The sequence below is a fragment of the Lontra canadensis genome, unplaced genomic scaffold, assembly GCF_010015895.1.
Source record: "Lontra canadensis isolate GAN:19392208 unplaced genomic scaffold, GSC_riverotter_1.0 scaffold59, whole genome shotgun sequence".
Classification (NCBI taxonomy): Eukaryota; Metazoa; Chordata; class Mammalia; order Carnivora; family Mustelidae; genus Lontra; species Lontra canadensis.
Genome location: NW_022631053.1, coordinates 4,258,134 through 4,271,509, shown reverse-complemented (window position 1 = coordinate 4,271,509; position 13,376 = coordinate 4,258,134). Strand labels below are relative to the sequence as shown.

General features: G+C 37.7%; 1 protein-coding gene across 1 annotated transcript in view; it reads right to left on the bottom strand.

Annotated features, from left to right (window-relative positions):
- FAM186A (family with sequence similarity 186 member A) overlaps window positions 1-13,376 on the bottom strand; it is a gene marked incomplete at its 5' end in the record, with an annotated part of 58,992 nt that overhangs the window by 20,624 nt on the left and 24,992 nt on the right. Inside the window, 3 exons of the mRNA XM_032876511.1 lie at window positions 27-3,016; window positions 10,170-10,340; window positions 11,261-11,477. Coding sequence (XP_032732402.1) covers window positions 27-3,016; window positions 10,170-10,340; window positions 11,261-11,477 — 3,378 coding nt within the window. The remainder of the gene's footprint in view (window positions 1-26; window positions 3,017-10,169; window positions 10,341-11,260; window positions 11,478-13,376) is intronic.

Below are 13,376 nucleotides of genomic sequence, written 5' to 3'. Positions count from 1 at the left end.
GCCTGCTGGGGAGTGAGAGTGATCCCCTGTGCTTGGGCCTGTTCGGGGGTGAGTGTGATCCCCAGTGCCTGGGCCTCCTGAGGGGTGAGAGTCATCCCCTTTGTCTGTGCCTGCTCATCAGTGAGGGTGAATCCCAGTTTCTGGGCCTGCTGGGGAATGAGTGTGTTCCCCAGTGCCTGGGCCTGTTCAGGGGTGAGAGTGATCCCCTGTGCCTGCTCATCAGTTAGGGTGAACCCCAGTTCTTGGGCCTGCTGAGGGGTGAGAGTTATCCCCTGTGTCTGTGCCTGCTCATCTGTGAGGGTGATCCCCAGTTCCTGGGCCTGCTGAGAGGTGATAGTGATGCCCAGTGCCTTGGCCTCCTCAGTGGTGAGACTGATCCCCAGTGCCTGGGCCTGTTTAGGAGTTAGAGTGAGGAACTTTGTGGGAGACTGTCCAGAAACTGGAATGGCCTTGGGTGAGGGCGATTGTGTGGAAGGAGAAGGAGTGATTGGTATAGGGTGCTTCCCATCAGCAAGAATGTCTAATGCCTTAAGATGACTCTGGAACTCTTTTCTTTGATGTAACTGGGGTGCTAGTTTCTGTATGCTCTTCCATGGGGGAGACAATGTCATTGAAGTTTGGCCGAACATCTTTTCTTGTTCTTCAGAGTTTATCTCCTTAATCTTCATCTGATCCTTTGTTTCTTTCTGCCTCTGTCTTTCATGGTCCTCTACATTTCTCCATGGCTCCTGCTTCTCCTCTTTCTCCCAATTTATTTCCAGCTCCTGATATCTCACTTCCTTCTGAGCATCCCTCTTCTGCTGTCCCTTCTCCTTCTCCAGGGGCACCACTTGTTTTTCCATTTTTTTATCCCATGCTTCCAGCTGCTGCTGTTTTGGCTTCTGATAATCTTCCTCTTCTCTTTGCGTTTGCTCCTCATCTTGCTCAGTCTGCTTTTGCATCCTCTGTTTTTGCTGTTCCTTCCACATTTTCTGCCACTGTTTCTGCTTCCGTTGTCCTTGCTTTCCTCCCTTCCTCTGGAGCCATGACTCTTCCTCCTGCAGTTTCTCCCAGAAACTTCCTTCTTGCAACTGGTGTTTGAGACGCTTACCAACTATTTTTTCTGGACCTTCTTGCAAATGTTTCTGCCGCCTTTGTTTTTGCCTTTCCTTGCCGTCTCTCCCTACCGTTGAGGCCACTAGAGCATCTCTTTTCCCTTCTAGTTCAGCCAAGATCGTTTGTATTAAATTGTCAGTTAGTGGATCCTTGCTCTTAGATGACAGTAAGGTGCTAATTTCAGACTTTGCACTAGTGGGCTTCTGAAAATGCAATCCTGGCATAAATGAGACTTCTTTTTTTTGTTTCAAAGATTTCTCTCCAGCCTGTCCTGCACTTTTTATATCTTTGTACTTCCTCAAGGTTTTTGTCACAGTTTCACCTACGTTTTGGAAATATTCCTCTATTTTTTCCCTTATGATTCCTAATTTTTCAGCCTCTGGTGTTTTTAATAATTCCTCTTTTGGCACAGTCTTTTTATCTAAAGGCTTTCCTACGTTATCAATTTTCTCTTTTAGGAAAGCCATTACGGCTTTTTGAAATTCTTCTAGGTTACTCTCTTCACTTCTGCCATCTAGACTTCCTAGAACTCTGGTAGATTCTGAAGTCTCTTCTGTTACCCTAGATTTGGGCTTCACAGGTCTATGAGACTTGACTTTCTTGGTGACTAATATGTCCTCTTCAAGTTTTCCCTCTTTGCTTGTGGTGGTTCCTGGAGAGACATGGTGTTTCTTTCCTTTTGTTTTCACTTTCTCAGAGGAATAACCAAGTTGGGTAAACCCAAATTGCTCTGCTTGGCTGCTGGTCTCACTTTTGCTCTCTTTGTCCATTGACTCAGTGGTAGATTCCTCTTTACTCTCTGAAGAAATCTGGCTTTTGTAATGTGAATACTCAGGTTTGAGCTTCCTGAATTGTTCCCATAAACTACTTGTTCCATTTCTGCCAATTTGGCTTTTTGTGTCAGTAGAAGGGTAATCAGCAGGGACATGATCACTTCTTGATTTTCTTGATTCAGTGGATGACTTTGATTTGTCCTCAGAAAAGGATTTTATTTCTTTTCTCTTCTTTTCCAGTGACTGTAGCTCCAAATGGTAATCAAGTTTGGTCTCTGAGTCTTTTTCTTTACCTTTATCATCACTCACATTAAATCCAGAAGTCTCATGCATATATGGGCCTTTAGTTTGCTTTTTTCCCTGTGATTGATACTGGTCAGTCCCATCTTTCCTATAGACATCACCTTTCTTCTGTGATATCTTATCTTCGGTGATACCTTCAGAAGACCCTCTTTGCTTTTTTTTAAGTGAAGGATATTGCTCTTCAGTTAAATCTGGAGTCATTTCAGCTGGGGCTCTATATGAAATAGTTGAGTCCCACTTGATCCCCAAGCCTTTGGTCCCTTTTGTTTGGGCCTCATCTGTAATATCTTCAAGTTCTTTAACCAAAATATCGTCCATATTGTCTTCTTTGTCAGTTTTGCTAGTGGATGATTGTGAAGAAAGCTCAGGCAACACTTTCAAGATTGATGTGGGTAATGCTGTACCTACTTGGGGTTCTACAACAATTTTGGACCGAATAAATTGTTCATATTTTTCTTCTGCTTCTTGAAGTTTCTGCTGAAGCATTTCATTTTTTTCACTGAGCTCTCGCATTATCTTCAGGGAGAGCTCTTTTTCTTTTTCACTTGTCTCACTTATACACATATTGGCACTCTGAAGGTTAAAAATTTTTAGTTCATCATTTATTATACCCAAAGCCTTGGAAAGGTTTATTATTGTTGATGCTATATATTTAATAGCATTGTTTTCCAATTTATTGAACATCATAGTGTTTATGAGTTCCTGTAGCATATCTTGGATTTCTGAAACCTTTGTATTTGTTGCAAATTCATCACTGATCATCTGATCTGGTCTTAAAGCATGAGCTGTTGCAGGTCGCTTTATAACTCTTTCTTTCCAAGATTTCCATAGAGTACTTCTAGATGCTAAAGGAAAAAAAAAAACATAAAATATAAAATAATAAGATTGCATTTCTTGTTCTGTGTTGTGCTCTATCTTTGCTAAAACCTAAGGAATTTAGCCAAAATAATAGATAGCTATAAGATAAAGATTCGTCAGAAAGCCTTGGTTCCCCTGGGGCACCTGACTGGTCCAGTCTGTAGAGAGTGTGACCTGATCTTGGAGCTGTGAGTTTGAGCCCCACATTGGGTATAGAAATCACTTAAAAATAAAATCTTAAAAAAAAAAAATAAAATAAAAGCTTTCCCTCCAAAATAAATAGTATTATTTTTAAAAGAATAACTCTTTCCCCACAATCACCTAAAACTTTCGCTTCCAAAGTTTAGTCTTTATTCTTTATTTGTAATCTCAATTTACCTTCAGTTACAAGTTTGGGTTTAGCTATAACAAAACTTTCCTTTGGCTTTGATTATGCTTGGTGCTTTCCATTTTCTTTCTTGGGTTTCTGTCTTTCCTCACTTTTCTGAACCACACTTAATCTTGATTCTTTCAGAAGAGTCAAAAAAGAGCAGACAAAAGTCAAACCTTTGAAGGGGTTTCCAGAATGGCTAAATGAGAAACTCCACACATTTTCCCCTCCAAAAAAAGCAATGATAAAGCTTAGCAAACCTGCCAAAACCAACCATTTTAGGACTTTGGAAATTGACCAAAGGCATACGACAATTTGGTAAGAATTTATTCAAGAAAAATTACTAAACTTAAGTAAGAATGGGGGAAGTCTGTGATGTTTTTAGCCTGGAGCTTCTTCTGTCTCTAACTCCCCCAGCCAGTGGCCTGGGTGTCCTACTAAAGCAAGGCGGGCTCAACAGATTGACAACTCTACTACCTAAAGGAGCTGATTTGTTGTGGAATAAAGCAGGGAAAAAAACATGCTTAGGGGCATCTAAAACAATACTTCCTTAACCCATACACAGACCCATTAGCAAAGAATAGAAGATTTACTGAATCAGTCAGGATCCCTAATCATTGGCCAATTATTGACCACTGAGCTATGATGACCCAAAAGTGACCCCTAGGAATTCAGGCCTTAAAATAAAAACAAAAAGAATAAAAGAACAACTGAGCAGTGATATCAGTGACTGCACGTTGTTGGGGAGACAGACTCCACTGAATTCTAGGGAAGTTACTAAAAAACAAACCAAAAAAGTGACAAAACGAAACCCTGGAGGTTATAGGGAAAATCAGAATCTAAAGTTGCTATAATGGGCACCTGGGTTGCTCAGTCAGTGGAATGTCTGTCTGCCTTCGGCCCCGGTGGTGACCTCAGTGTGCTGAGATCAAGCCCGGCATTGGGCTCCCTCGTCAGCGGGGAGCCTGCTTCTCCCTCTGCCCCCACCTCCTGCTCATGCTCTCTCTCTCTGTCTCTCAAATAAACAAATAAAATCTAAAAAAATTTAAAAAGTAAAGTTGTTATAATATGTTATCTAAAATGTCCACATTTTTTTAGAGGCGGGGAGGGTCAAAGGGAGAGACTCTCAGGCAGGCTCCCTGCCCAGTGAGGAGCCTGACATGGTGCTTGGTCTCACAACCCTGAGATCATGATTTGAGGTGAAATCAAAAAGAGTCAGGCACTTAATTGACTGAGCCACCCAGGTGCCCCTAAAATGCTCAGTTTTTAACATAAAAGGAGCATGCAGAGAAACAAAAGTACAACCTATACACAGAGGATAAAAGCTGTCAGTAGAAATTTTCTCAGGGATTGGGAGGGGAGCAGATGTTGAACTTACCAGAAAAAGACTTTGAAAGGAGAATTATAACTATGTTCAAAGAACTAAAGGAAACCAAATTTTAAAATAAAGGAAAAATACAGTGGCAATTATCATCAAATAGAGCACATCAGTAAAGAGATGGAAATGAGAAAAACCAAGTGGAAAATTCAGACTTGCAAAGTGCAATAATTGAAATGAAAAATTTACCAAAAGGGCCCAATAGTAGATTTGAAATGGCAGAAGAAAATAACCAGCAAATTTGACACCAGATTAGTAAAGATTGTCTAATCTGAAGACCAGGGAGGAAAAAGAATTTTTAAAAAATGAACAAAGCCTCAAAGACCTGTGGGACACCATCAAACATACTATTGTACAAGTGATAGAAGTCCCAGAAGAAGGGGGAGTGCATTAAAAATATTGAGGAAGTATGGGTTTCTGGGTAGCTCTGTTGGTTAAGCATCTGCGTTCAGCTCAGGTCATGATCTCAGAATCCTAGGGTTGAGCCCTGCATCAGACTCCCCATTCAGGGGGAGCATTTGCTTCTTCCTCTCCCTCTACCCCCCCAATCTTAAAAAACATATTGGGGAAAAATAATGGCCAAATCATCTCAAATTTGATGAAAAACATTAATCCTCACATTCAAGAGGCTCATTGAACTGTAAGGAAGATAAACATTAAAAAGATCCATACCAGGGGTGCCTGGATGGCTCAGTGGGTTAAAGCCTCTGCCTTTAGCTTAGGTCATGGTTTAGGATCCTGGGATCAAGCCCCGCATCGCATTGGGCTCTCTGCTCAGCGGGGAGCCTGCTTCCTCCTCTTTCTCTCTCTACCTGCCTCTCTGCCTACTTGTGATCTCTGTCTGTCAAATAAATAAATAAAATCTTAAAAAAAAATCCATACTTGGATACATCATAGTCAAATTATTGAAAGCTACACAAAGAGTCTTTAAAGCAAAAATAAATAAATAAATAAATAAATAAATAAAAATAAAAATAAAAAGACATCACAATCAAAGGAGACTCAAACATCAAAGTACAGGGGAACCATAGTCAGTTTAACAGCTTACTACTTATTAGAAACAATAGAAGCTAGAAAACAGTGAGATGACAGATTCAAAGTGCTGAAAGAATAATTCTGCTAACCAAGAATTCTATATCCAGGACAACTACTCTTCAAAAAATGAAAGTAAGACATCCATTCCCTGAAATAACACTTTTCCCAAAGTAGCATGCACATGCAACTCTCATAACATCCTCATTGCATATGTCTTTTAACACTTCCCAAAATGCATTACAGATTTCTATTACATCCATTCCCTGAAATAACACCCTTCTCAAAGTAGTATGCATATACAGCTCTTATAACCATCCTTTTTTTTTTAAAGATTTTATTTATTTATTTATTTGACAGAGAGAGATCACAAGTAGGCAGAGGGGCAGGTGGTGGGGGAGCAGGCTCCCTGCTGAGCAGAGAGCCCGATGCAGGGCTCGATCCCAGGACCCTTGGATCATGACCTGAGCTGAAGGCAGAGGCTTTAACCTACTGAGCCACCCAGGCACCCCATTACATATGTTTTTAAACAGTTCTCTAAATATACTACATTATTCATGGAAATAACACATTCCTGTCAAAGTTACTTGCAAGTGAACACTTATATATCCATAGTTAATGCATGTGTTTTCAACACTTCTCTAAATGTGTTATGGAATGTCTATTACATCCATTCCCTGAAATAATTTTTTTTCAAAGTACCATGCATGTAAAATTAACTTTTTAAATGAAGATAAGAAATAAGACATACAGATGACAACTAAGGATATGAAAAGATGCTCAGTGTTGTCTGTCATTAGAGAATTGCAAACTGGTGAAGCCACTCTGGAAAACAGTATAGAAGTTCCTCAAAAACTTAAAAATAGAACTACCCTACTATCCAGCAACTCTACTACTAGGCACTTACCCAAAGGATACAAAAATAGTGATTTGAAGGGGCACATGCACCATGATGTTTATTGCAGCATTATTGACAATAGCCAAATTATGGAAAGAGCCCAAATCTCTGTCAACTGATGAGTGGATAACGAAGTTGTGGTATATATGTATACAATGGAATAGTACTCAGCCATCAAAAAGCCTGCTTCCCCCTCTCTCTCTGCCTGCCTCTCTGCCTACTTGTGATTTCTGTCAAATAAATAAATAAAATCTTCTTAAAAATGTTTTTTTAAAAACCAATGATTATGAAACTATATTGTTGGGCTTATGGTACATATATTGTTGGGCTTATGATACATATATGTAATATATATGACAAAGCACAAAGGAGGGGAAGAGAATGGAGCTATTGGAGCAAAGATTCTATATTTTGCTGGAATTAAGTTAGTACTAATCTTAGTGATAATTGTGATAATTTATGATGTATACGGCAATCCCTTAGAGCAACTACAAGGAAATTACTCCAACAATATAGGAGGAAAATGGAATTAAAATGGTACAATAGGGGTGCCTGGGTGGCACAGTGGGTTAAAGCCTCTGCCTTCCGCTCAGGTCATGATCCCAGGGTCCTGGGATCGAGCCCCACATCAGGCTCTCTACTTAGCAGGGAGCCTGCTTCCTCCTCTCTCTCACCCTCTGCCTGCCTCTCTGCCTACTTATGATCTCTGTCTGTCAAATAAATAAATAAAATCTTTAAAAAAATAAATAAGATGGAACAATAAAAAATATTTGTTTAACACAGAAGGTAGTAAAAGAAGAACAGGGGAACAGAAGAGATGAGACATGAAGAACAAACAGGAACGTGGTGGGTATAAATCCAACCATATCAATAATTACATTAAATTTGAATGAATCAAACATTCCAATCATAAGTGAAAGATTGCCAAATTTTATGTGTGTGTATGTGTGTGTATGTGTGTGTATTTATTTATTTACTATATATTTATAATATATATAATATATGCTTAACTTTTTGTTAAATTTGCTATAAACTCAATTTACTAAATTTACTAAAATATATATATGTATTTGTGTGTGTGTATATATATATTTCGAAGCTGACAGGATCCAACTATAAACAACACATAAGCAACATATCTTTGAGTCAACCTTATGAACAGTAACCACAGGGGAGCTGGAGAGAATATACTTATATCAAACACAATAGACTTAAGACAACAAATGTTTCTAGAGACAATGAGGGACATTTTATAATAATAATAATAATAAGCTCAGTTCATCAAGAAGCTATCACAATTATAAAGATAATATACACCCAATAACAGAGCCTTAAAATACAGGAAGCAAAAACTGACAGAATTAAGGGAGAAATAGACAACTCAATAATAATAGTTGGAAAGTTCAATATCCCACTCTCTATAATAGAACAGCTAGACAGAAAATCAGCAAGGATATATTTGAAGACTAAAACAACAATATAAATCAACTATAGAAACTCCACCCAGCAACAGCTAAACATATATTCTTTTCAAGCACACACAGAACATTCGCCAGGATGGACTATATGGTATGCTATAAAGTGAGTAATGATAAATTTAAAAGGATTGAAAAAATGCAAAGTACATTCCCCAAAATACCTTGTAATGGGTAGATAGATAATATATAATTTCCTAGTGGTTCTGCTTCTCTGGTTGAACACTGACTGATAAAAATTTTTAATACAACACTAAAACCATGATCCATAAAAGAAAACATTGATAAATTGATTTGACTTCATCAAAATCAAACACCATTGGGCTTCAAAGACCCCATTAAGAAAGTGAAAAGACAAACCACAAATTGAGAGAAAATATTTGAAAATCACATTTTTGAAAAGATTTTATCTATTTATTTGAGAGAGCAAGAGAGTGAGAACACACGCAGTGGGAGGAGCAGAGGGAGAGGGAGAAGCAGACTCCCCACTGAGCAGGGAGCCCAATACAATGCTCATTCCCAGGATCCTAGGATCATGACCCAAGCCAAAGGCATATGCTTAACAAACTGAGCCACCCAGGCACACTGAAAAGTCACATGTCTGATAAAGGACTTGTATCCAGAATATATAAAGGACTCTTAAAATTCAACAAAAAACAGGTAAATATTTGAATAAACATTTCATCAAAAATAAATGTAAGAATGGCTAATAAGCACCTGAAAAGATGCTCAACATCATTAGTCTTTAGGGAAATGCAATTTAAAACCACAATGGGATACCACTTCACACCTCTTAGAAAGGTTATACTAAAAAGACCATCACAAGTGTTACTGAAGATGTGGAGAAACCAGAACTTTAATACATTGCTGATGGGAATGTAAAATGGCGTTGCCACTTGGGCAATAAGTTAACAATTTCTTAAAACGTTAAGCATAAGCTTACCAGCAATTGATAAATGACCCAGAAATTCTACTCCTGGGTATCGACCCAAAAGAAATGAAAACATACATCCACACAAAGACTTATACAAGTGTTTTCATAGCGGCATTCATAAAAGTCAAATGTGGAAACATTCCAGTGTCCATGAACTGGTGAGTAGGTAAGCAAAATGTGGTATATGCAAATAGTGAGATACAATTGGTAATAGAAAGAAAAGGAAACCACAAAGGTATCCTTTAACGTGGCTGAATTTCAAAACCATTATGTTAAGTAAAAGAAACCAGATATTTTATTTTTTTATATTTTATTTATTTATTTGACAGAGAGAGAGAGAGAGATCACAAGCAGGCAGAGAGGCAGGCAGAGAGAGATGGGAAACAGGCTCCCTGCTAAGCAGAGAGCCCAGTGCGGGGCTCGATCCCAGGACCTTGAGATCATGACTTGAGCCGAAGGCAGAGGCTTAACCCACTGAGCCACCCAGGTGCACTGAAACCAGATATTTTTTAAAAACACATATAATATGGGACGCCTGGATGGCTCAGTGGGTTAAGCAGCTGCCTTCGGCTCAGCTCATGATCCCAGTGTCCTGGGATTGAGTCCCACATCGGGCTCCTTGCTCGTCAGGGAGCCTGCTTCTCCCTCTGCCTCTGCCTGCCATTCTGTCTGCCTGTGCTCGCTCTCTCTCCCTCTCTCTCTCTGACAAATAAATAAACAAAATCTTTAAAAAAAAACACACGCATATAATATGATCCCATCTTATGAAACATCCAAAAAAAGGCAAGCCTATTGAGACTAAATAGATTGGTGCATGTCTGGGACTGAAGTGGGAATGAGGATTGACTGCAAGTTGGCGTGAGGGATATTTATGGGATGAAGGAAATGTTCTAAAATTGAATTGTAGTGAGAGTTATACAACTCTAAATTTTCTAAAAGTCATTGAATTGTACACTTAACATATGTGAGTTTTATGGTATGTAAGTTGTACCTTAATAAACCCATTTTTTAGAAAAAGTCAAATCTGTTTCCAATGTCTTCAAGCACCCTTACTTGTTTTTTTCCTTTGTCTCTTCTTTTCTTCAAACAAAAATACACTAATTCTACACAGTAACTTGACATTGTTCTCAATAGCTTTGAACATTTCTGGTAAAAGCTCCATTTGTGCTATCCAGTGGTGGTGTTCCTCAATATCAATTGCAGTCATCTCAGACAAAATTGCATCTTGAAGAGAGTAAAAAGAAAAAAAAAAAAAGCTTTTGTGCAGAAAAATAATTATAACTATACAAGTTTATAATATTGTCTAACTATTCCATATTATAGTATTAGGGAATGTAGGTATCTCATACTTATTGCTATTCTGAAGTTTTTCTCTATGAAGAAATGAAAAAGAGACTTGGAATAGAAACCTGAACAGTAAATCTTGGACATGATAATACTCTGGTATCTAGAAATGTGAACATGTGCTTTAATATTGAGGAACTAAACCCAATTAACTCCTTTCATAAGTTATTTAGTATTTTAAAACCCTCATTACATGATATTTCTTGCAACTAAATGACATTCCCTTTTTTATATTCTAAGGTTATTCATTCTTTCATTCAACCAATGTCTCTTTTGTCATGTATTATTCTAGATGCTGAGGGTACAGCACTATATTAAATTTCCTGACTTCATACTGCTTGCATTCTAGTGGAAAGAGATAGACAAAAATTAGTTATATAGTATGTCAGATGGTAAGAAATGCGATAGACAAAAATAAAGAGTAAAGAATAATGGACAGTGTCAAGGAGTAGGGAATGGAGATGGTCAGAGAACATATCATTTTAAAGTGAGATATAAACAGAGGATGAGCCACATGCCTATTTGTGGACAGTGTTCCAGGCAAAGGAATAGTAAGCATAAAGACACTGGGCAGGGGCATGCTGGCATGCTTGAAGAAAAGCAAGGAGTCCAGAATAGCTGGCATTAAGTGAGCAGGACTATATTTTTCTTATTTTATGCTTGCTGAAGCAGTGGATAACTGTTTTCTCAATAACCTCCTTAGTCTTCTTTAGTCTGATTAACCCTTTATAATTTATAGATCCTTTTCTCTAGTTTTTCATTAACTTCATGGTTTTCCTTTGAGCCACCTGGAAACTTACTCCATTCTTCCAACCAGGCCAGTATGTACACAAGAGTCTTTTCTCTAATTTCAACATTCTTAGCACAAGTAACTATTTTTTCCATGAAATTTACTCTCCGTTTCTTATATTCTGTAATGGATATTTTTCTTCGAGAGTGCACATTCTCATCAAGAGTGTAGCGATTTATTATCCGCTGTACATTAAGCATTATATCAGCCAGCTGCATGTTAATGGCCTATAAGAATAAAAAGGGGATATATTAATAAATTCTCAATTTGTTGACTTAATTGAACATACGTGTTCATTAAAAACTCTCAACAAAGTGGGTTTAGCGGGAACAAACCTCAATATAATAAAAGCCATATATGAAAACCCACAGTCAACATTATATTCAAAAGTGAAAAACTGAGGGCTTTTCCTCTAAGATCAGGAATAAGACAAAAATGTCCACTCTCACCACTTGTATTCAACATAGTACTGGAAGTCTTAGCCACAGCAATCAGACAAGAAAAAGAAATGAGGCACCTATATTGGTAAGGAAGAAATTAGACTGTCATTATTTGCAGATGACATGAAACTATTTATAGAAAACCTTAAAGACTCCACCAAAAAATCTATTAGAAGTACTAAATGAACTGAGTAAATTTGCAGGATACAAAATTAATACCCAGAAAATGGTAACATTTATATAGACTAATAATGAAGTAGCAGAAAGAGAGATAAGAAAACAGTCCCATTTTACAATTGTGGAAAAGAATAAAATACCTATTAGTTTAGGGTGTACAATACAGTGATTCAACCATTGCATACATCACCTGCTACTCATCGTGACAAGTGCACTCCTTAATCCCCATAGTCTATTTTACCTATTTTACCCGCCTCCCACCTCCTCGCAGGTAACCATCATTTTTTTCTCTATAGCTATGAGTCTGTTTCTTGGTTCATCTCTCTCTCTCTCTCTTTTTCCTTTGCTTGTTTTTTTTGTTGTTTCTTAATTTTCGCTTATGAGTGAAATCATGTGGTATTTGTCTCTCTCTGACTGACTTCACTTAGCATTATACTCTCTAGCTCCATCCATTGTTGCAAATGGCAAATTTTAATTTTTTATGGCTGAATAATATTCTTATATATGTATATACATATATACATACACACACACATACATATATAATGTATGTATATATCTCACATCTTTTTTTATCCTTCATCAGCTGATGGACAGTTGGGCTGCTTTCATAGTTTGACTATTAAAAGTAATGCTGCTATAAACATAGGGGTGCATGTACCCTTTGAATTAGTGTTTTTGTGTTTTCAGGGCAAATACCCAGTTGTGCAATTCCTGGATCCTAGGATAGCTCTATTTTTAATTTTTTAATTAGGTAGCTCTATTTTAATTTTTTGAGGAACCCCCATACTATTTTCCACAATGGCTACTCTAGTTTGCATTCCCACCAATAGTGCAGGAGGGTTCCTTTTTCTCCACATCCTCACCAACACTTATTATTTCCTGTGTTTTTTATTTTAGCCATTCTGACAGGTGTGAGGTGATAGCTTCTTGATTTGTATTTACCTGATGATGGGTGATGTTGAGCATCTTTTCATGTGTCTGTTGGCTATCTGTATGTCTTCTTTGGAGAAATGTCTTTTCATGTCTTCTGCCTATTTGGTAGTTGGATTATTTGGTTTTGGGGAATTGCGTAGTATCTGTTCTTTATATACTTTTTATTCAAACCCTTTATTGGATATGTCACTTGAAAATATGTTCTCCCAATCAGTAGGTTGCCTTTTAGTTCTGTTGATTGTTTCCTTCACTGTACACAAGCTCTTTATTTTGATGTAATCCCAATAGCTTATTTTTTATTTCCTTTGCTCTGTATCTAGAAAAATGTTGCTACAGCTGATGTCAGAGAAATTACTGCCTGTGCTCTCTTCTAAAATGTTAATGGTTTCAGGTCTCACATTTAGGTCTTTAATTCATTGAGTTTATTTTTGTGTAAGTAATCCAGGATCATTCTATTGTCCATAGCTGTCCAGTATTCCTAATACCATTTGAAGAGACTATCTTCTTCCCATTACATATTCTTGTCTCTTTTGTCAAAGGTGAATTGTCTATATAATTGTGGGTTTGTTTCTC